This window comes from Elephas maximus, chromosome 21 (assembly GCF_024166365.1).
Source record: "Elephas maximus indicus isolate mEleMax1 chromosome 21, mEleMax1 primary haplotype, whole genome shotgun sequence".
Lineage (NCBI taxonomy): Eukaryota > Metazoa > Chordata > Mammalia > Proboscidea > Elephantidae > Elephas > Elephas maximus.
In genome coordinates this window covers 24,528,431-24,547,442 of record NC_064839.1, presented here as the reverse complement: position 1 = coordinate 24,547,442, position 19,012 = coordinate 24,528,431, and the positions used below count along the sequence as shown (strand labels likewise).

Sequence of the window (19,012 nt, the reverse complement as noted above, 5' to 3'; positions counted from 1 at the left end):
GACCTTCCTCCAGAGCCTGCAGAGAAAGAAAGCCTTGACCCTCAGAGGGGCTCAGGGGTACCTGTCTGTGAAGCACCTGGAGTCTGCAGACCAAGACATAGTGCCAAGCACATCCAGAAGGCAGGGCCAGGGGGCTGGGAAAGGGGCTGGGGAGACTCAGGCCGGGCCAGGAGGAGGGTTACCTCTCCCGACAGTCTGTTCTCTAAAAGAACTCCTTCTAGGTCTCCAAGGGGTAGGGACTGGTGTGAAGCCCCCTTCCTGGGGTAAACAGAACTGTGACTTCCACTTCTCTGTGCTGTAGCCCCCATGGTTGTCCCAGCAGCTCCAAGTAGACACTGACTTCAGGGGCAAGGCCTCAAGTCATCTGGCCAGACTGGGCCAGCTGACTCACCTCTGGCTGCACCAATCCTTTTTCCACACCAGAGAGATGTTTCCAGATGCCAACCTGTCACGGCCTGGTGGGAACAGTGGTCCTGTGGTCTTGAGCCCCACAGCCCATAACCACAAAGCTGCCAGGTGCCCCCACCAGGGCATGCCACAAGAAGACGGGACCAGACCTAACACCCTCTCCCCACTACACAAGCCAGCCTCGAAAACAGAAACGAGACGTTCTAGAGAGTTCTTTGAAGAGAGAGAATTTGTTTGAGGGGAGTCCTGTCTGCCTGTGAGAGGAGACCTGGTTGTTTCCCCTCCCACTGAAGATCAGAGAGGTAGGGAGTGCCCCCTCCCCAGCCAGCTGGCCCTAGCCAAGTGATGGGGCTCAGAGAGACCCTCTCACAGAGACTGAAAGCCTGTAAGGAGGGGAGCCGTGCTGACCCCACTGAGCTGCCAAATGGGGGTACTTGTGAAGGTTTGGCTTCAAATATCAGGAGCTGAGGGGCAGAAGAGAACCCTCCTCCACCCCTTGTCTGGAGAAAGAGGCAGGGAGGCCAATGGAAGAGGCAGGAGCAAAGAGGAAGGGTTGAGGTGGGCACAGGGGGTGCCCATATGTCACATTCCCTGCAGGCGCCCAAAGATCCCACACCCATGTTCCTTCCACACCTCCCAAAAAAGAGCCAACATGTAAATGCTCCGCAGCCTGGGGACATGGCCAGTCCACCTCTGGCCACAAGGTGGCATCACACTGATCCTATGCTCCTTTGCCCTACCTGTGCCCACCTGAGCAGCCAGGGGATAGGGGAGGAGGCTGCAGAGGGGAGAAAGCTCTCATGCCAGCCTGCTTTGGGCTTTGGTTTAGACTAGACTGGACTTTCCTCCCTGAACAGGAATAGTAATTATCAAGCATGACCGTTCTCATAACTGAACAGGGCTGGAAACCTACAAGATCCACCTCACCTATTGTCACAGGGCGGGGAGGGGAGATTTGATGGGACAAGGCTGACACAGTGCTTCAGCCTGGTTCATCCCAGTTCGAACCGCTGCTGAGAATTTGCATTTCCACCCCCAGATATACTGAATCAGAATCTATATTTTAACAAGATCCCCAGGTGATTTTTATGTATAATAAATTTTAGGAATCACTACTGTGCTAGTGGCTCTCAGAACTGGTCCCTAACCAGCAGCATTAGCATCGCCTGGGAACTTGTTAGAAAAGCAAAGCCTCGGCAGGAGTCTGAATCTGAATGAACATGGTTGGAAGCCCTGGGTTGACAGCAGTAATGGGAGAAAAGTCCACTCATTCTGTTCTTGGCAGCCCTCCTACTTCAGAATGGTCTTTATGCTGGTTATGTGCATCCTGATACTGGCCAAGGAATGAATCCAGCCCTCAAATGTGATTTCTTTGGCCAGTGAAAAAAAAATTTTTTTTTTAAATCAAGGGATTTCACACCACCATCTGGAGTTTCTGGGATTTCTTATCCCTACAGAGTAGTGACTGGCTGGAGGTAAGCGGCAGCGGCTCCTTGGCTTGGGGTTGCCACCTCCAGTTCTCCAGACCCCACTACTTCCTGCTGCCTCCCCAGCACGTGCCCTCTTTGATGAGATTTCCAGCAGTTTATTCTTTTTCCCACATGGCCCTCTTCTCTCCTTCTTGTCACCTGTCTGGCCTCAAAGCACTTGAATGAGTGAATCTTACCAAAAAAATAAAATAGAAAAAGGTTCAGAAGAAAATGCTCCAAAATGTTTATGCTGGTTTGCTAGGTGACAATGACAGCTGATTTTTATTTTCTTCTTTATACTCTTCTACAGTTTCCAAATATTCTACAACGAACAGGGTTTTTTTGTTTGTTTTTGTTTTTATCTTAAATAATCAAAGACAAATGAACTGGTACTTAAAAAGAAAACCTTCCCCATCTTAAAGACTGAGCTCATACGTGACCTCCTACAGGAAGTCTTCCTGGATTCCCAGCCAAGGATGATGGTTCCCCGACCCTGTGCCTGTAGCTCCAGGAGCTCTTGTCTAGTGCATGCCTCCTGCACTCCACTGAGAACTCACGGAGGGGAGAGGCTGGGTCTGTGTCCCCACCACCTAGCACAGGGCTGGACACAGCCAGGGACTGATCGGTGTGTGCTTATTGCACGGAATCAACTGTGCTGGGCAGCCAAGTGTGCACAAGGTTGTTTGCAGGTATTCGGAGGTGACCCCTTGAGAGAGCATTAGGCTCTAGGCCAGTGTCACCAGGGGAGGTATGTCTCAGTCCTCAGAGTGCTGGAGTAGAAGAAGTTTGGACTGTTACCCTCCACAGTTCTTGCCCCAAAAGGGTTTCAGGAGCTGCCAAGACCCTCCTGAGGTATAGGGTTGGCAGGTGTGAGCAAGGGTGATGCAGCTTGTAGAGACACCCAGAAGGAGAGATGGACCAGCCCAGCGTAGAACATCTATACTAAGTCTGAGTCAGGGACAGGCAGAGGTCTGTGCAGTACATAAAGGTTTACAGCAGGCACCAGGCGGCTCTTGGAAACCACCACCCAAAATACAGCATTGGAATTAGAGACCCTAGGCTGTGAGTTGGCCATGGGGGAGGGCCTGGGGAGGCCTGAGGGGAGGATGAGGGCTGGGGATGCTCTTAGGATAGGAGGGAGATTAGAGGGACCTCTGGGAGGGAGGAGGGAAGGCTGGGATGCTGAGGGAGGGAGGGGGCCCTAGGCTTGAAGGTAGGGGAGCTGCCACTATGCCCAAGGGAGGGGCCACTCTTCCTCCAGGGTCTGGCTCCAAAGCTCTGCCTCCCCTCAGGTTAAAATGATAGGGGCTGCAGGAGCGCTGGTTGAGTGCTACGTCGTGGTCACCGGAGACTGAGCTGCCACGGCCACATTCTGCCCTGAAACAGTGGCACAGGGATGAGAATATACTCCACAGAGTGAAACCTGATCTTGGGTCCTGCAGGTCCCAAGCCCAGCAGCGAGGCCGGGCTTGAGAGAGGTGATGAACAGCTTGGCCTCAGCCTCAGTTAGGATGGCTGGGGGTGATCCCACTGCCAGTGCAGCCGTGCACTCCTGAGCCCACTGGGAGCTGGACCCAGAAAGCCCAGCCTGGGAATCTGGTCCCCATGGCAACAGCCCCGTCCCTCTGAGGACTTTGGGCCTTCTCAATTTCCAAGGTTGGCCAGCCAAGGGCTGGGCCCGGCTGTGGGGGCCAAAGGCTGTGGTGAGGAGCAGCCGAGTCTCTGCTTCCTCATGCTGGCAGATGGGCTGGTGGCCTAGATGCGGCCAGATGAGGTGCTGCCCGAGTTGATGGGGATCCTGGCGCTGTCTGAGCTGCTCTTGAGGGAAGAGGAGCCGCCGCCCCGGGCCTGCAGCCGCATGGACCAGTACCAGAGGAAGATGAGGAGGCCTGGAGGCAGTAGAGGGGGTACAGGCTCAGAGTCGGGAGCAGCCCATTCCACTCTACCTCCTCCCCACCCAGAGCCACCTTGACTCAGCTCTGCCCCCCCTCCCTATCCCACCCTTCTCCCCACACATGCTATCGGGCACCCACATGACATGTAATACCACTCAGGAGCACCCACTATGCACCAGGCACTGGACTAAGTCCTTGGCACACATCCTTTCGCTTTATTCTTTTAAGGGTCCTATGAGGTCCTGTTCATGATTATTTCCATCTTACAAATGAAGAGACTGAGGCCCAGGGAGGTAAGGGGGCTTGGCTGAGCAGGAAATGGCAGAGCCAGGAGTCCAACAGTGGTGGCCAGGTTCCGGAGCCCACCCACTTAAACACCACCTTGTATTGCTTCTCCCCCAAATAATAATACCCAGTAAACCCAGTGCTGTCGATTCAATTCCGACTCATAGCGACCCTGTAGGACAGAGTAGAACTGCCCATAGAGTTTCCAAGGAGCGCCTGGCGGATTCGAACTGCCAACACTTCAAATAATAATACATGATTTATTTATGGCTCAATAAATGTTGGCTGGGTGAATTATAATCTTCAAAGTCCCTTTCATATCATGGATTAGAAAACAAAGACTCAAAGGTAAAGTCAGCTGCCTCACGGCACACATGAGAGCCTGGGGAGGGCCTTCAAATGGCTCTCGTACAGAGAAGGCTCCCTGGCCTCTCCGGCCTCTGGCACTGGCATTGTTCCTCATGTTGTCTGCTATTATTCTCCTACTCTCTGATGTCACCTCTGGTGGCTGGTAGCTTGCTCGTCCATTGTCCTCCCCACTAGAATGTGAGCTCCATGGGAACAGAGTCCTCACTTGGCCAACCTGATGAATGTAACCCCAGAGCTTAGCATAGTGCTTGTACATAGTAGGTGTTCCATAAACACTTGCTGATGTGGCCTGGATGCCCCCATTTTATGGATGGGAAGACTGAGAAGGGAAGCCTTCAAGTCCCCTAAGTCCTCTCTTCTCTGCCCTGTGCTCTGCACATGGCACCCTGCCTGGGCTGAGGGGAAGAGTCTTGTCAATGCCTACCTTGGAAGGAGGTGATGATACTGAAGAGGTAGAGGACGACAAGCTGGAAGGTACCAGAGGCAAAGGAGAAGAAGACCAGGGCCCAAGGCAGACCGAGGACCAGACTAAGGCCCAGGAGTGTCAGCACGTGGGGCCACTTCTGGGCGTGAGGTTGCAGCCGCAGGATCTGCACCACCATGGTGCCCAGCATGGCCATGTTGAACAGAAACACCAGGCCGAAGAGGCCCAGATTGGTGATGTGGCTGACCAGGGAGTCCCGGATCCAGCACCTGTAGGCAAGATGTGAGGGCTCAGCTCATGGCCTGGCTGGCACAGCTTCCTGGACCAGGGCTGTGCCCTGTAGTGAACCTGAGCTACAAATGAGAGAATCACTCCCATTTCAGTTCTCTTATATTCCTCTCCTTTAGTCAAGGAAAAGACTCAGTTTGGTACTAACATGTCTTTAATGCCTTTAACACTTGCTAGTCTCCCTTTTCAACAAACAGCAGGCCTCAGGCTCAGCCTTCGCCTGCAATATGATCAAGCTGTAATTTAATAACAAGGTTTTGTTGTCACTGTGTCTGTTTTCATGACTTCTTGCTGTTTATGACATGCGGTGTTTGTTTTCTATTTATAGTGTTGATAAATATTTCAAAGTACATTTAAGCTAAAGAGTCAGATGATTTAAAGAAAAATATTAAGTAAATAATAATACAGATGGTACAAGGATAGGGAAAAAAACATGGGGTCAGGATGTGAAGGGCTGAAATTTTCAAAATGCTGAGCCAGTAAAAAAGACTCCTTCCCAGCCTGGGCCTCAGGAGCCCCCCAGCTTCTAGTCCTGCTTCTACTACTGCCCCTCAGTGTGGCAGGGGATCTCTGGCCTTTCTAGGCCTAAGTCTTTCCATCTGCATGAAGAGACAGAAGAGCAACAAAGGAACATAGTGGGGGTTCATCTGCTTCAACTCTCCCCCATTCATAGATGGGAAAACTAAGGCCCAGGGAGGTGCCAGGACCTGCCCAAGGTCACCCAGTGAGTGAATGGCAGAGTCAGGCCTGCTCTCACCCTCCTGGTCCTCCGCCTAGTGCTCCAGCCACTCCCAGGCCAATAGCTCCAGCAGTCTGGAACCCAGGAGTCTCCTAGACAGCGTGGCCTGGGCCCAGGTCTGCTCTCCAGCCTTTGTACCCTGAGGCCCACATTCCTGCCCCCACCTCACACGGCCACTCACATGGAAGGGTAGATTACTCTCTCTGGAGTCCTGTGCACAGCCAGGATGATAGGACCATAATTGTTCACATCCACCAGTGCCACCAGTGTCACCAGGAAGATGGGGAACCCTGTGGATGACAAACCCTGGAGCTCCATTTCCCACTTCCCAAGGCCCACTCTTTTCTTGGCCATCACGGGGGCCTTAAGGGTGAGACTTCCTCTAGAGCCTGTGCTCCCAGAGCCTGCCCAGTCCCCCGACATTCATAGAAAGTGGCCCCTGAGTTTGGCTCCTCTCCTTCCCCATTCTAGTTTGGGTTTCCCATAGGGGGCCCATCTCCCCTGACCCTACCCTATCCCCTCACCACCTGGGGGCCCTGGGAGAAAGGGCTTGGAGTTCCCATCTAAGGGGCTGGAGTTATGAGAGATGAAAGGAAACGACGGAGCACTAGTGGGTGGGAGTGAGTAGAAGGGGGACATCCAGAGTTCTGCCCCCAGGGGATGTCTGGGCTGGGCCTAGATCTCTTTCATGAGGTACAGAGGGAGAGCTCCCTGGAGGGGTCGCCCACAGCCAACACCCAGGTCTGACACAGAAGTGTGTCATGTGAGTGGATGGAGTCAACAAAGAGAACAAGTGAGAAACACAGGAGGAGGAGCAAGCTGGGGTCGGGCACATGGAGGTTGAGGGGCCTGTGAAATGTCCAAAAGGACTTGTGATGTGAGCTCCTGGGCCCGGACACAAGAGAGGCCTGGGCCATAGGTGAATTGGGATGTTGTTGGCCAAGAACATGGCCAAAGCCACAGGGAATCTGTTACCTGAGGGATACCGCCAGCCTGGAGGTGGAGGAGACTGGATTTCAGCCCCATTCATCCAAAGCTGGGTGCTTTTTGATGGGTACAGCTGCACATCCATACATGGCAGCCCTGCCTGAAACCCCTTTGAATGCAATGAGCGATGTGGGGAATTTGTGTTTCTTGGGGAGAGGACCCACTGCCTCGCCTTCCTAAAAGGGACCTTGACCCCACCAAGGTGAAGGACCCCTGAGGATGAGTGGGTGAAGGAAACAGAGATGGACCAGTCAGAGAGGTAGGTGAAGAAATGGAAACAGGTACCTGAGTTTTGCCAAAAGTCAAGTGGGAAAGGCAGGTCTGGGAGGCCCACCAACACCCCTCCTGAGCCAGGGAGATACTCTTACCCCAGCCCATGAGGCTCAGCTTAAGCATGTAGCCAGGGACATAGGTGCCAAAGACCTCAACCACAAGTCGGTAGAGGTTGTAGCCTTCGAGGCCCATCCAGGTGAGGCAGGCAAGTAGGGAGAAGTGCAAGAGCATGGCACTGGCATGGCAGCCAGCCTCAGAGCCCGTCAGGGCCACCGGCTCGCTGAGGAGGAAGCTCACGTCCAGCAGGAAGATGGCCAACAGCAAGTTCATGTGCACCTTGATGGTGTAATCCCGAGGCTTCCTCCTGTGCAGGGGGAGGGACAGGGTCACTCTGGCTGGCCAGTGTGGGAAGGGGATGGCAGGGGTATGCCCACTTGTCTTCCTCCTCCAGGAAGCCTTCCCAGGCTTCACACACACACACACACACACGCACGCACCCTATCTTACTCTCATGGATATAGCCAGTCTGCTTCCTATTTGTCCGTGTGCACATGCGACCAGTACCTACAGGCAAGGCACCAAGTGAGCATTTAATAGAAGACTTAGTCAGGCCAAGTGAGGAAGCCAAATCAGCTATTACAATAAACCAGACACTCCCACAGTTGGAGGGGAAAGATTTGGGGTTTTTTGCTGTTTTGGAGAATCGATGCCATGTTTTGCATCTGCCTGCATGTCTGCAGGGCTGTGCTTCCACAGCTGTGAACCTGGGTGCAAGCATCTGTCTGTCTGCAGGTTAGCAAGTCTGGGCCTGCACAACTCCCATGGGATTCTAAGTGGTCCACGGCACTGCCAGCTTTCCTCCATGGCTTCCCACTCCTCATCCCCCCACAGTGCTCTGCCTGCAGACAGCTGGCTCCCAGAGGTGCTACAGAGCACACAGACCCCAGCACCCTAGGCTCCCACCCCACCCTGTTCCTAGCACAATACTCCACCTTGGTCTGCCCTTTTCCCCTCAGACCCTCGGTTTCCTCATCTGTGAAGTGGCAGCACAACACCTCCCTCCCAGAGTCGGGGTGAGGGTTACCCAGAAGTAAAACGTCTGGCACAGATAACACGCTCAGTTCCTAAGGGTTCCTGTCCCATGTTCTCCGGCATGTTTGTAATCAACTAGTAGTGATGGGGGACTTCCATCCTTGCCCCAGGCTTCCCCTGAGCCCGTCAAACATCCCTCCACATCATCTGCTCCAGCCCCACTGCGTGTACAGCTGTGGACACACATGACACAGGCACACATACATGTATGTACACGCACACAGCTCTTCCTCCCCTTCCCCAGTGTGAAAGACAGGGAGGATACCCCGGTGTCCACAGAACTAAGGATGTCTCCCTTCCACCCAAACAGGCCCAGAACCTGACTGCAGGTAGACCCCACTTTAGGCCAAGCCAAGCACTGACAATGCAGACAACACGCCCCATCACCACAATCACCATAGCCAGCCAGTCTGAGGGTGAATGAAGAAGGCACTCTTCATTCAGGCAAAAGCTTGCCACAGAAAAGAGAGAGTGGAGGGAGAGAGCAGGCTGTCTCATTAGGGGAAGAGTGTAGCAAGGTGTATATGGGTTTTTGTGTGAGAGACTGACTTGATTTGTAAACTTTCACTTAAAACACAATAAAAATTATTAAAAAAAAAAAAGCTTGGCACAGGGCTCCTTCTTCCCCAGCTAACTCAGCTGGGACTGGGATGACAAAAGCCCCATGAGGGTCAAACTCAAATATCTGCAGGAGACAGGCCTTAAAACTCTCAAACGAGGGAATGGGGGCTAGAGAGAGCTGGCAAGACTATGCCTGTCCACAGTGGCAGCTCGGCTCTGGCAACTGTGGCCATGTGGGCCTGGAGCTAGCCTGCCAGGGTTGTAGGCCTGCTTCTGCCACTTCCTCTCTGTACAACCTTAGACAAGTCACTTGCCTTCTCTGAGCCTCCCTCATAGTGTTGCTGTGAGGATGAACTGAGTTACTAAGGTAAACCACTCAGGACAGTGGGTGGCACACGGGAAGCACAATATAAGTGTTAACTGTTATCATTATCATCACCATTATATTATTACTTGGACCCAGAGGTATCACATCTGATTATTCAAAGGCAGAAATCTAGGTTTTTATGTGAACTCTCCCAATATTTAAATTTTGGCAGTTGATTAAAATTTTAAATGCTGTGCTGTTCAAACACCAGACATCTGAGGAGACGGTGTGCCCTGCTCCCCCCACCCTGCCATCTCACTCCCCACCCCCAAGCTTAGCAGACAGCACCCCCACGGCTTCTCCACCCCCGCACACATTTCAGGGGGTGGGGCGGGGGTGCGGTGGCAATCTCTGAGGCCAGTATCCATGGCTATGGGGTCCCAGACTAGGGCCCTGGAATGGAGCATCTCGCTCCCCTTTTCCTGCCCCTCCCAGGCCCTACCTGGAGCAGAGGTAGGCAGCAATGGTGCAGACGCAGGCCAGGGCAGAGATGACACAGCCCACATAGGACAGGAAGGTCAGGTAATGCTTGTGCACAGCGTCCACCTCAACAGAGGAGACCTGGGCCGGGAGACAAGTCAGGGCTGGCCTCAGTGTCCCAGTCAACACTGAGGATTTGCCCTGGATGGGGACTAACCCATGGGTCCCAAATGGGAGCCTATGAATCATCACCCTGGACCCGAGCAGAATATGGTCCTCATAAGTGTATTCTTTTGGAGGGGGTTTAGTAGCTCTTACCACATTCTCAAATGGGTTCCTCACCCACAAAGGTCAAGAACTCTTTTTTGTTCTATTTGTCTTTTCTGTCCTGCCACTTACTTTTTCTACAATATTCAACATGGGAATAGATTTCCTGTGAGGGAGTGAGCTGCCCACCACCAGGGACACTCAATTGGACAACCACAGGAAGAGCTGGTGGCCTCTAGAGTCCCTCAGATGCTAGAATCCTAGGATTCTGGGAGTATGAACCTAGGATACAAAGCTTCTATGATCCTGGGGGCACTGGAGCCCACTTCAGGCAGGGGCCTCCATGCAGGGTCTCAGTATCCCCTCAGGAGCTCATTAGAAATACACTTCCAGCCCCACCCCAACCCTGTGGAATCAGAATCCCAGGCTGGGTCCATAATCTGTTTTTTAATCATGCTCCCAAGGTGATACCAATGCACATCAAAATTTGGGAATAAAGAGCAAGGGCTGCACAGACCAGATCTTGGACTTTCCAGCTGTGTGAACCTGGGTAAGCTGCTTACCATCTCTGAGCCTCAATTTGTTATCTATAAAATGGGACAACAACAGGAGCTACTTGGGGGGTTGTTACAAGGAATAAATAACATAATGTGTGAAACGTGCCTGGCACAGAACAAGGACTCAGCTATGGTGCCTGGGGGTAGGCGGAGGACCACTCACCATCAGCACTGCAAAGTAGGTCAGGTGGTTGCAGAGGCAAGACGTCTGGGTCTCTCTCCTGAGGGTCTCACACCCAGCGTCACTCCAGCTCCCTGGGCTGTTCACTGAGGGGACAGTATGCTGCTCTGATCAAGCCCAGTCCCCAAGGACCCCACTCTAACCCCCTAAATGCAGGTCCCTAGCTGGCCATCACTCTCTCTTCAAAGCTTACCTTCTTCCAGGAAGTCTTCCCTGATTAACTCCCCATCCCCACACTCCAGGACCCTCTTTTTCCTCCAGATACTTGCCCAGCCTAGACCTCCCCTCTGTACTCACATGTCGGGTCTTCAACCCAGAATACACACTGTAGAGTCACATTCTTCTATAGGAAAAGGAAAGGAGAGTGGATCCCATTACATTCCATCCCTTTGCAAAGGCCCAGGCAGAGGAAGTCTACCCTCAGCCAGGCAGTCTTTTTGTTAAGGATAAGTGAGATAGGAGGGAGGGGTCAAAAGGAGGATACGGCCAAGCCAGGGATGCTTGCCCCCTCTGATTGGTTTTCTCATGCTCACCGGCTGTGGCTGGTGCTGGAAGGTGAGAACCACAGGCTCCGAGAGGTTTACTACTTTGGTGTTCTGCACAATGATACCCAAGACTTTCTCACCCAAGACTTGGCTGGAATTCTTGTCCTAGATATATGGGATTGGGGGAAGAGTATAGAGAGGGGCTCAAGGCTGAGGAAGAAAGGCCAAGGAGTCCCCAAGGCTTTCTTGATTCTTCTCTCCCCCCAGCACATTTCTCTGAGATGCAATTTCTCTCTGGAAACGATTCTTGCCCATGTAATCATTTACACTGTAGTGAGAACTACATGACTTGGACTTCTCCTGGGGAGATTTTCACCTTGCAGCTCAATTTCTGACTGCACAAGGAAAGGCTTTGACCCCTGGAGGCTGAGACTTGGCTGCATGCCTTCCTTCCATCTCTCCATCAGAAACTGGTTTCTCCAGGGGAGGGCATGAGCATGAGGGCCCCATACCTGGAACAGGGCTTGGCTGCTGAAGTCCACTAGTAGGAGTCTCTTCTCGGCCTCCCCCCTCCTGCCTTTGGCCCTCTGGAACAGCACGCGGGGCAGCAGCACCGAGTACTCCAGGACCTCACTCTGCTCCTCCTGCAGAAACAGAGTCCCTTCAGGGCTCAGCCAGAGGTGCCCCCCAGCCCCCAGCACATCCCTTCCTGGGTGCTGCCATCTCTAACCCACCTCCTCCAGGAAGCCATGCTGACTTACCACAACCCTTCTCACTTCTCCCTCCTGGGCACCAGCTCTGGCTAGGGGGCCCTGTGGTTAGAGCCCAGAGGCCCAGGGGCAAACAGGCTGGGAGAATCACATGCCTGTTCTCTTGTCCAGGGCTTCAGACCCCAGCCCTGCCTATTAGCACCTGGAGTGGTGGGCCACATGGGTAGCCAAAGGGACCCACTGAAGGGTGCATGGATAGGCATTTTGGGGTTGGTCTTGCATTCATAGAGGTGTGTCCCAGGAGCCCCTGGGGCTGAGAACAGTTCCCCCTCCTGCTTGTCTCCACCACTGGGTCGTCAGTACCATGGGGTAGACACTGACTGAGGAGGGTTATCCTTGAGCCTGAGGGCCTCCCTGTCAGCTCGCCTCTGCCCCACAGAGAGCCTGGGGAAAGGCTGAGGAGGGGGCTGCTTGGCAGGCACACCCCCGGCTCCACTTCTGTGGGCCCCAGGTCTGTTTCCCACTCTGGCCTAGCCCTGGCTTGGCACTGACCTCCTGCCGGGAGTGGAGGTGCAGGTCCTGGAGGCCAGCCGTGGGCTGGAGCTTCCACACTGTGGCATTGATCCGGTCTTCCTCAAAGGACACTGTGTCCCCTGCGAATCTCATGGAGGTCAGCTTTGACTCGAGGCTCTGCAGATGCCTGGTGGGGAGGAAAGAGGGGTGTGTGACTGTGGGCGAGGGGACCAGGTGGGCAGGGAAGGCGGGCAGAGAGAGAGAGAACAAAGAGACTCAGGCAGATACATAAGGAAGAGGCAGGGGCAGAGAGAGGGGAAGAGGGGTTTCATGGATTGAATCATTCCCCCCCCTCCCCCCGCAAAATGTATGTATCAACTTGGTTAGGCCATGATTTCAGGTACCGTGTGCTTGTCCTCCATTTTGTGATCATAATTTTATGTTAGAGAGGATTACGGTGGGATTGTACCATATCACATCCCTGATCCAAGTAAAGGGAGTTTCCGTGGTGTGTGGCCTGTACCACCTTTTATCTTACAAGAGATAAAAGGAAAGGGAAGCAAGCAGAGAGTTGGGGACCTCATACCACCAGGAAAGCAGTGCTAGGAGCAGAGCGCATCCTTTGGACCTGAGGTTCCTGAGCTGAGATGCTCCCAGACCAAGGGAAGGCTGGTGGATCACAAGGACCTTCCTTCAGAGCCGACAGAAGGAGAAAGCCTTCCCTTGGAGCCAGTGCCCTGAATTCGGGCTTCTAGCCTACTGGACTGTAAGAGAATAAACTTCTCTTTGTTAAGGCCATCCAGTTGTGGTACTTCTGTTACAGCAGCACTAGATGACTGAGGAAGAGGGCAAGGGAAAGAAAAAGGGGGACAAGAGAGAAACAGGTGAGTGTGGGAGAGAGAGAATGGCCAGGTGAGGGGGGAGAGAGGAAGCTGGAGCAGCAGAGATGGATAGAACAGAAGAGAGACCGGGGGCAGCTCACCAACTATTCTAGAACTGCCAGTTCTGCCTGGGCTGACCCACTCTGGGTCATGGGGCAGCCCTGTCCACCTTGGGTTTCAGTCTGCTGAGCTCTAAACTGGGCCAACAGTCTCTCCTTTATTCAGGAAAGGGGGACCTGAGAACAGCCATTCCAGGAGGATGGCTGTGAATGGGTTGTTTTTACTGGTTCACATGGATGAGGGGCTCAGCCTGGTGAGGGGCTCAGCCTGGTGAGGGGCCCAGCCTGGGTGGCTGTGTCTCAGCAACTCCAGGAGGAGAAGAAAAGACGAGCCAGAGAAGTTCAGAGAATGTTCCAGCCCCAGCAGAGGCCTCCAACGTGCCTCCCAGCCCCAGGTCCCCAGCCCATCCAGGACCAGGTCTGGCGGGTACCTCCCTCCACCCCCACCCCCTGAGCCAGCCACACTCACTGTCGGGCAGGGGTGGACGAGGGCCTTCTTGAACTCTTCCTGGGATGCTTCAGAAGCTTGCTGAGCAGCTCGAGGTCCCTCTTCAGCTCACATATGTCCACCGAAGCATTGTGGGAAGCCTTCTGGGGAGGCTCTGGGGGAGAGGAATGGACAGACCCGCTGGAAGGCTGTTGATTGAGGACCTGGGCCACACCCATTATTCTCCCAGTTAAGCCTCACCAGGACTCTGAATGTTTTTACCCCCATTTTACAGAAGAGGAAACTGAGGCTCCAAGAGGTGGTACAGACTCGCCTAAAGTTACTGAGAGATGAGGCCAGCTAGAAGGGGCTCTGTCACATGCAGCCCTCCAGCACCTCCAACCCCAGCAGGTGGGGTGGGGCCTGGCCTGCCTAACAACCTACCCAGGCACCCTCTATCTGCACACGGGGAAATGGAGGCCATCTCAGGGCCTGGCCTAGCCTGGCCTCCGTCAGGAGGAACATGGGCGGCTTGTACAGTAGTTCAGGGACTCCACGCCCGCTGGCCTCCCTGTCCCCAGCCTCCGGCCCCCTCCCCAGGGCTGCAGACCAGGTGTCTCCAGGAGCCAGACAGGGGACACAATGAGGTAGGCAGACTGGGAGGGGGGTGTGGGGCATGTGAGGAGGGGACATGCCCCGTGCCATCAAGGCCCTGGGTAACCACATCTGAATTTACAAGCCAGAAAGTCTGATTTTTAGGGGATTTGAAAACCTTGGCTCAAATTTTAAAAAGCACTCCACAGGGCAAACCAGACCAGGTCAGATCCATTCTCAGAATGGCACTTTGTAACTTTGCCCCAAATCCTCCCAAGTGGAGGGTAGAATCCTAGCCTGGGGGTGGAGAGCCCGTCTGATTGCCTCTACCCCTGCCTGTTGCGCTGGATGGCACCTCGGCCAGGAGACGGACCTGCCCCTGCCACCCCAGGCTATTTCAGGAGCCTGGGCTGGCTAACATTTCCAAAGTGCCGTACCCTCCATCTCGGGTACAGCCCCACCCCAAACCAGAGGTGCCTAGAAAGAACCAGAATCAGGGAATTCTAGGCCCTTGTAAAGCCTCAACTCCCCTGGCCACCTTCTCCTCTCCCATCTCCACACCCCACCCCCATCAGTAGTTAACAGAGGCAGCAGCCGCTTCACCCCCATCACCCCCTCAGGCAGGACAGACACAAGTTCCACGTCCCAGAGTCAGCCTGAAAGCTTTCCTGAACTTTGACCTCTCTTGCTGTACCCATTCTCCACCTCAATCCAATCAGCTGCCCGGTTCAAATCCTGACTCCCTCACTTAAGAGCTTTGTAGCTCTAGGTAGCCTCTCTGTGCCTCAGTTTTCTCCTCTGTGAAATGGGGATAAGTAATCTACAGTGATTCTTCACTCCTGCCCTGTTCAGATCTCAACCTCCTGCACCTTCCCTGAAGCCTTGGAATGGGATTTTGCCCCTCTCACCTCAGCCCTACCTTCCCACAAAGCTTTCAGAATCACACCTTGGATCAGGCGCCTCCCCTGCTCAGATGCCGTCAGTGGGTCCCTACTACCTGTACAAAGCCCAGGCTCCGTGACCTAACAGAGCCCAGGCAGCTTCCAAGCCTGCCCTCCCTGCTCCCGAACTTTGCCTCAGCTCTCCCTTCTGCCTGGGAGTCCTCTTACTGTGGAAGGAGAAGGTGAAGCCAGTGGCCCCGGGCAGGCTGGTGTTCTGGGGGCTCCACCAGGAGCTGACAGAGGTGGCAAGCAGTGGGGGGCCCTGGACCAAGCTCTCCTCCTGGTGCCGGAAGCACAGGAGGCCAGAGGCCTGGTCACTCAGCAAGAAGTCGTTCTTGCCATAGCGGAGGTGCAGTTTCCCAGTGTGGCGGCTCCAGTAGAGGCAGAAGTGGTAGAGGCCTCTGCGGTCAGGGAGGACTCGGGAAGCCCCAGGGGCTGCGGGGAAGGGGGCGTGCACTGTCAGAGCCCCCTCGGAGTTCTTGATGGAGATGTGCAGCACTGCTGTCTGCTCATATCGAAGGTTGCTCGTCTGCGTCTGGTTCCGCTGGCCGCAGAAGCGGAAGTCTTCCTGGAGGCCCCCACAGAGGGTACCTGGGGGAAGCCAAGGCCACAGGTGGGGCTCAGGGGCAGGACATGAGAAAGTAAAGGCCCTGGGCCCAGAACGCACGGCCCTGGGGTTTACACACATTCCAAGGACCTACACTTCAAAAGGTCTACAAAAATGTGAGTCTGTCTCCTCAAAAATCATTGGCTTTGGATGCTGGTGAGGAGGGAGCTTCTTGGATCAGGTGGACACTTAGACTATGTTGGCCTCTCCTCCCTGGAGGGGAGATGGGAGGGTAGAGGGGGTTAAAGCTGGCGAAATGGACAAGAAAAGAGGGAGTGGAGGGAGGGAGCGGGCTGTCTCATTAGGCGGAGAGCAATTGGGATTATGTAGCAACGTGCATATAAGTTTTTGTGTGAGAGACTGACTCAATTTGTAAACTTTCACTAAAAGCACACACAAAAAATTTTTTTTAATCACTGGCTTTAAAAAATAAAAAGAAAAGAGCAAAATCAAAATTAAGAATAATTTCAAAGGCAAAAAAGTATTTTAATAGCAATAAAGTATTTAATGAGGCAAAGTCTGCCATGGACAGTCATGTAGGCTGTGCACTGCACAAGGATGCTCTGGCTGCAGAGGCAAGTGGGACTGAAATCCAACCCATGTCTCCCAGCCCGAGCTGTGCACCCTGGTGTGGGGCTGCATCTCTCAGGAGAAGGGGAGCCTTCTTCTTTGCTAAAAGGCACCATCCACTTGCTAAATTGTGCCTGCAGGCTCATGCCTGCACAGAGGGGTTATCCTAGGTACTGGCAGCTGCCCTAGAAAGTCTTACCTTGGATAAGTAGGAGCACAACCAGTGGGAACAGTGCTGTCTGCAGCCCTTGGGCAGCCATCTTCCTTCCTAGAAGTCACACAGAGAAGTCACCGCCTGCAAGAGGCCAGGAGTGTTACCCAAGGGCCTGGACCGCAGGGTGGTTGGGCCAGTCCTGCAGAGGAGCAGCCCAGCGTGACGTGGATTTAGGAGGCAAGGCAAGGAGTTGAGTGTGGAACAGCCCGTGGACCTCCTCAGAGCTGCCAGAAGCTGAGCATCAAGAGGCAGCAGCTGTCCGGAACTCAGTGGAGCCCGAAGCCCAGCTCCACCTCTCACTTGCTGCAGGACCCTGTGTAAGTTGCCAAAAATGGAAATAATAATAGTGCCTCCCTCCCAGGCCCAGGAGTGACGTGACATCTTGTCTAGTGTCCGCAGTATCACCTAGAACCACCATAACCCTGCCCCCCACCAGATCTGGAGGAGATACAGAAGAAATGAGGTTCTCAGAGCTCTCCACCAGGAACCTCACCATCACCAACCCTGGGACCCAGTCCGAGGGACACCTCCTCCAGGAAGCCTTCCTCAATTCCCTCCAGAGTCAGTCCTGACCCTGACCTCCTTTGGTTCCCACCACTGACCAGAATCCCCTCTGTAATGCCTCCCTAGTCAGTGCAGGATCGTGTTGTTTCCTCCTCAGCCAGCCAGAGAACCCCTGATGCCTCTCCTTGCCCGAGGCCTGGCGCACAGACTTAATGGGATAAAGGCTTGGTGGGAATCCAGGTGAAGGAAACGGAAATCAACGTGCCCACAGCACCCTCTACAGGGGCTAGAGGAGAGAGGCACTTCCTATCATGACCACCAGAGGGGGCCAGTTCCAAGACCCTGGGCAGCAGGAACAAAAGAGGGGAACATCTGTCTCTGCAGGAGACAAGAACTCCCCATGGCTGGCTGGGTGGTCCAGCACCTCCCACCCCAGGGTAGAGTGGGCGCCTCTGCCCCCCTCAGGCCTCCATTAGCTGAGCACCTACTATCTGCCAGCCTCTGTGCTGACCTCTCCCAATCCCCGCACATGCATTAATCCTCACTCTAGTACTGTGAAGTGGACACTCCTGTTGGCCACCGGAGGCCCAAGGAGTTAAATGACTAGCCTAAGATTGCTCCAGAGTCCAGGGCTTTCCCCCCCTGGACAGGACCATAGCATCTGTCTGGGAACCTTTGTGCCTGGCACTTGTAAAGATACACCAGATGGCTTGGCCCTCCCCATTGCCAGCTGCTGCCCAACCCCGTGACAGAGCTGGGTGTAGAAATGAACAGGCACCCTCATCCTGTGGGGAGCTGCATCTGATGGTGGTGACAGATGCAACCATCTCCCACAAGCCAGATGAAGAGAGGCCTGGCGCCCTGGAGGCATGCAAGGAATCTGTGTTAGGGAGAAACCAAGGTGGGCTTCCAGGAAGAGATGACTTTCAAATTGCACGTTTGAGGGCAGTATCACAGGGAGAAGTGTCCCAGGGAGGTGCTCACTTTCACCTTCCTGAACCAATCTGGCCCCTCCAAGCCAGAGCCGGTTCCCAATGTCCCACCATGTAGAGTAGAGCACCAATTTCTCAGACTCATCAGCCCAGTCATATGTTGAGTGGGCTCCTCGTTTTTCCCTGGTGGCATCACATCCTGAAGAGGAAGGACGTGAAAGCATTTTCAGGAACAGCCACTGTTTCCGAAAATATGATTGTAAGGTTTCACTCTGCGTCCTTTCTAAGCATTTTGGTTCCTTCTGAAACTGTCTCCCACCATCTCTGGTTACCAGAAGGAAACCCAACATCCCAGACCTCCTCTTTACTTCTCCTTTCTGCCAGTTTCTGTTTCTGTTTAATACCAAGCCCCTATCCAAGTGTCACCACCTCCAGGCAGCCCTCAGGCTGTGACCACTGCACTGCACTGTGAACTCATAGCTCACACATCACCTTAAGCACCAGCCTCAATTTCCTGTTTTATGGTGTCTGGATCCAAGGCCCAGAGAGGGCTAGTGACTTCCTGAGGTCACGCAGCAAGCAGAGTGGAGCTGACCAGAACCCATGCATCTCTCCGGCCCACTAGCCTTCAGAGTGGACCACTACTGCTGGAGGACAAAGCCCCAGGGTGGGGCAGAATCATCTGCCTTGCATCAGCCCCCTGGATTGTGCTTGAGGGCATCGGGGGTAGAGCCAGGGAGTGAGCTCCCCATTAGTGGAGGAACACGAGTGAGGCCGAACCACCATGGGGTGTCGTGGAAGAGATCCAAACACAGATAAGAGGGAAGGTTGCAAGACCCTGACGGTTTCTGGGTTATGCCCTGTCCACCCCACCTCTTTCAACAGCTGCTCCAAAGTAGATAATTCTGTCCCTATCAACATTCTCAGGGGTCTAGAAGGGACAGTCTCGCTTCCTTTAACCCACCCTTAGTCAGTGGAGTAGACTCTGAAGCC

At 54.0% G+C, this 19,012-nt stretch overlaps 1 protein-coding gene across 13 annotated transcripts in view; it reads right to left on the bottom strand.

Moving 5' to 3' along the window:
• Positions 1-2,105: 2,105 nt before the first annotated feature.
• Positions 2,106-19,012, bottom strand: part of ADGRG1 (adhesion G protein-coupled receptor G1) — a 46,430-nt gene continuing 29,523 nt past the window's right edge. For 6 of the 13 annotated variants that reach the window (XM_049864483.1, XM_049864476.1, XM_049864486.1 and 3 more), the window contains 13 exons: positions 16,569-16,637; positions 15,361-15,783; positions 13,700-13,832; positions 12,330-12,477; positions 11,580-11,711; positions 11,116-11,232; positions 10,880-10,925; positions 10,565-10,668; positions 9,600-9,718; positions 7,233-7,501; positions 6,059-6,167; positions 4,851-5,119; positions 2,107-3,766 (listed from right to left, as the gene is read on the bottom strand). In XM_049864483.1, the coding sequence (XP_049720440.1) occupies positions 3,633-3,766; positions 4,851-5,119; positions 6,059-6,167; positions 7,233-7,501; positions 9,600-9,718; positions 10,565-10,668; positions 10,880-10,925; positions 11,116-11,232; positions 11,580-11,711; positions 12,330-12,477; positions 13,700-13,832; positions 15,361-15,783; positions 16,569-16,629 (2,064 nt within the window). In that variant the 5' untranslated portion in view covers positions 16,630-16,637 and the 3' untranslated portion in view covers positions 2,107-3,632. Of the gene's footprint in view, positions 3,767-4,850; positions 5,120-6,058; positions 6,168-7,232; positions 7,502-9,599; positions 9,719-10,564; positions 10,669-10,879; positions 10,926-11,115; positions 11,233-11,579; positions 11,712-12,329; positions 12,478-13,699; positions 13,833-15,360; positions 15,784-16,568; positions 16,665-19,012 lie in introns of all 13 variants that reach the window. The other 7 variants (XM_049864477.1, XM_049864479.1, XM_049864481.1 and 4 more) reach the window with 2 other exon arrangements.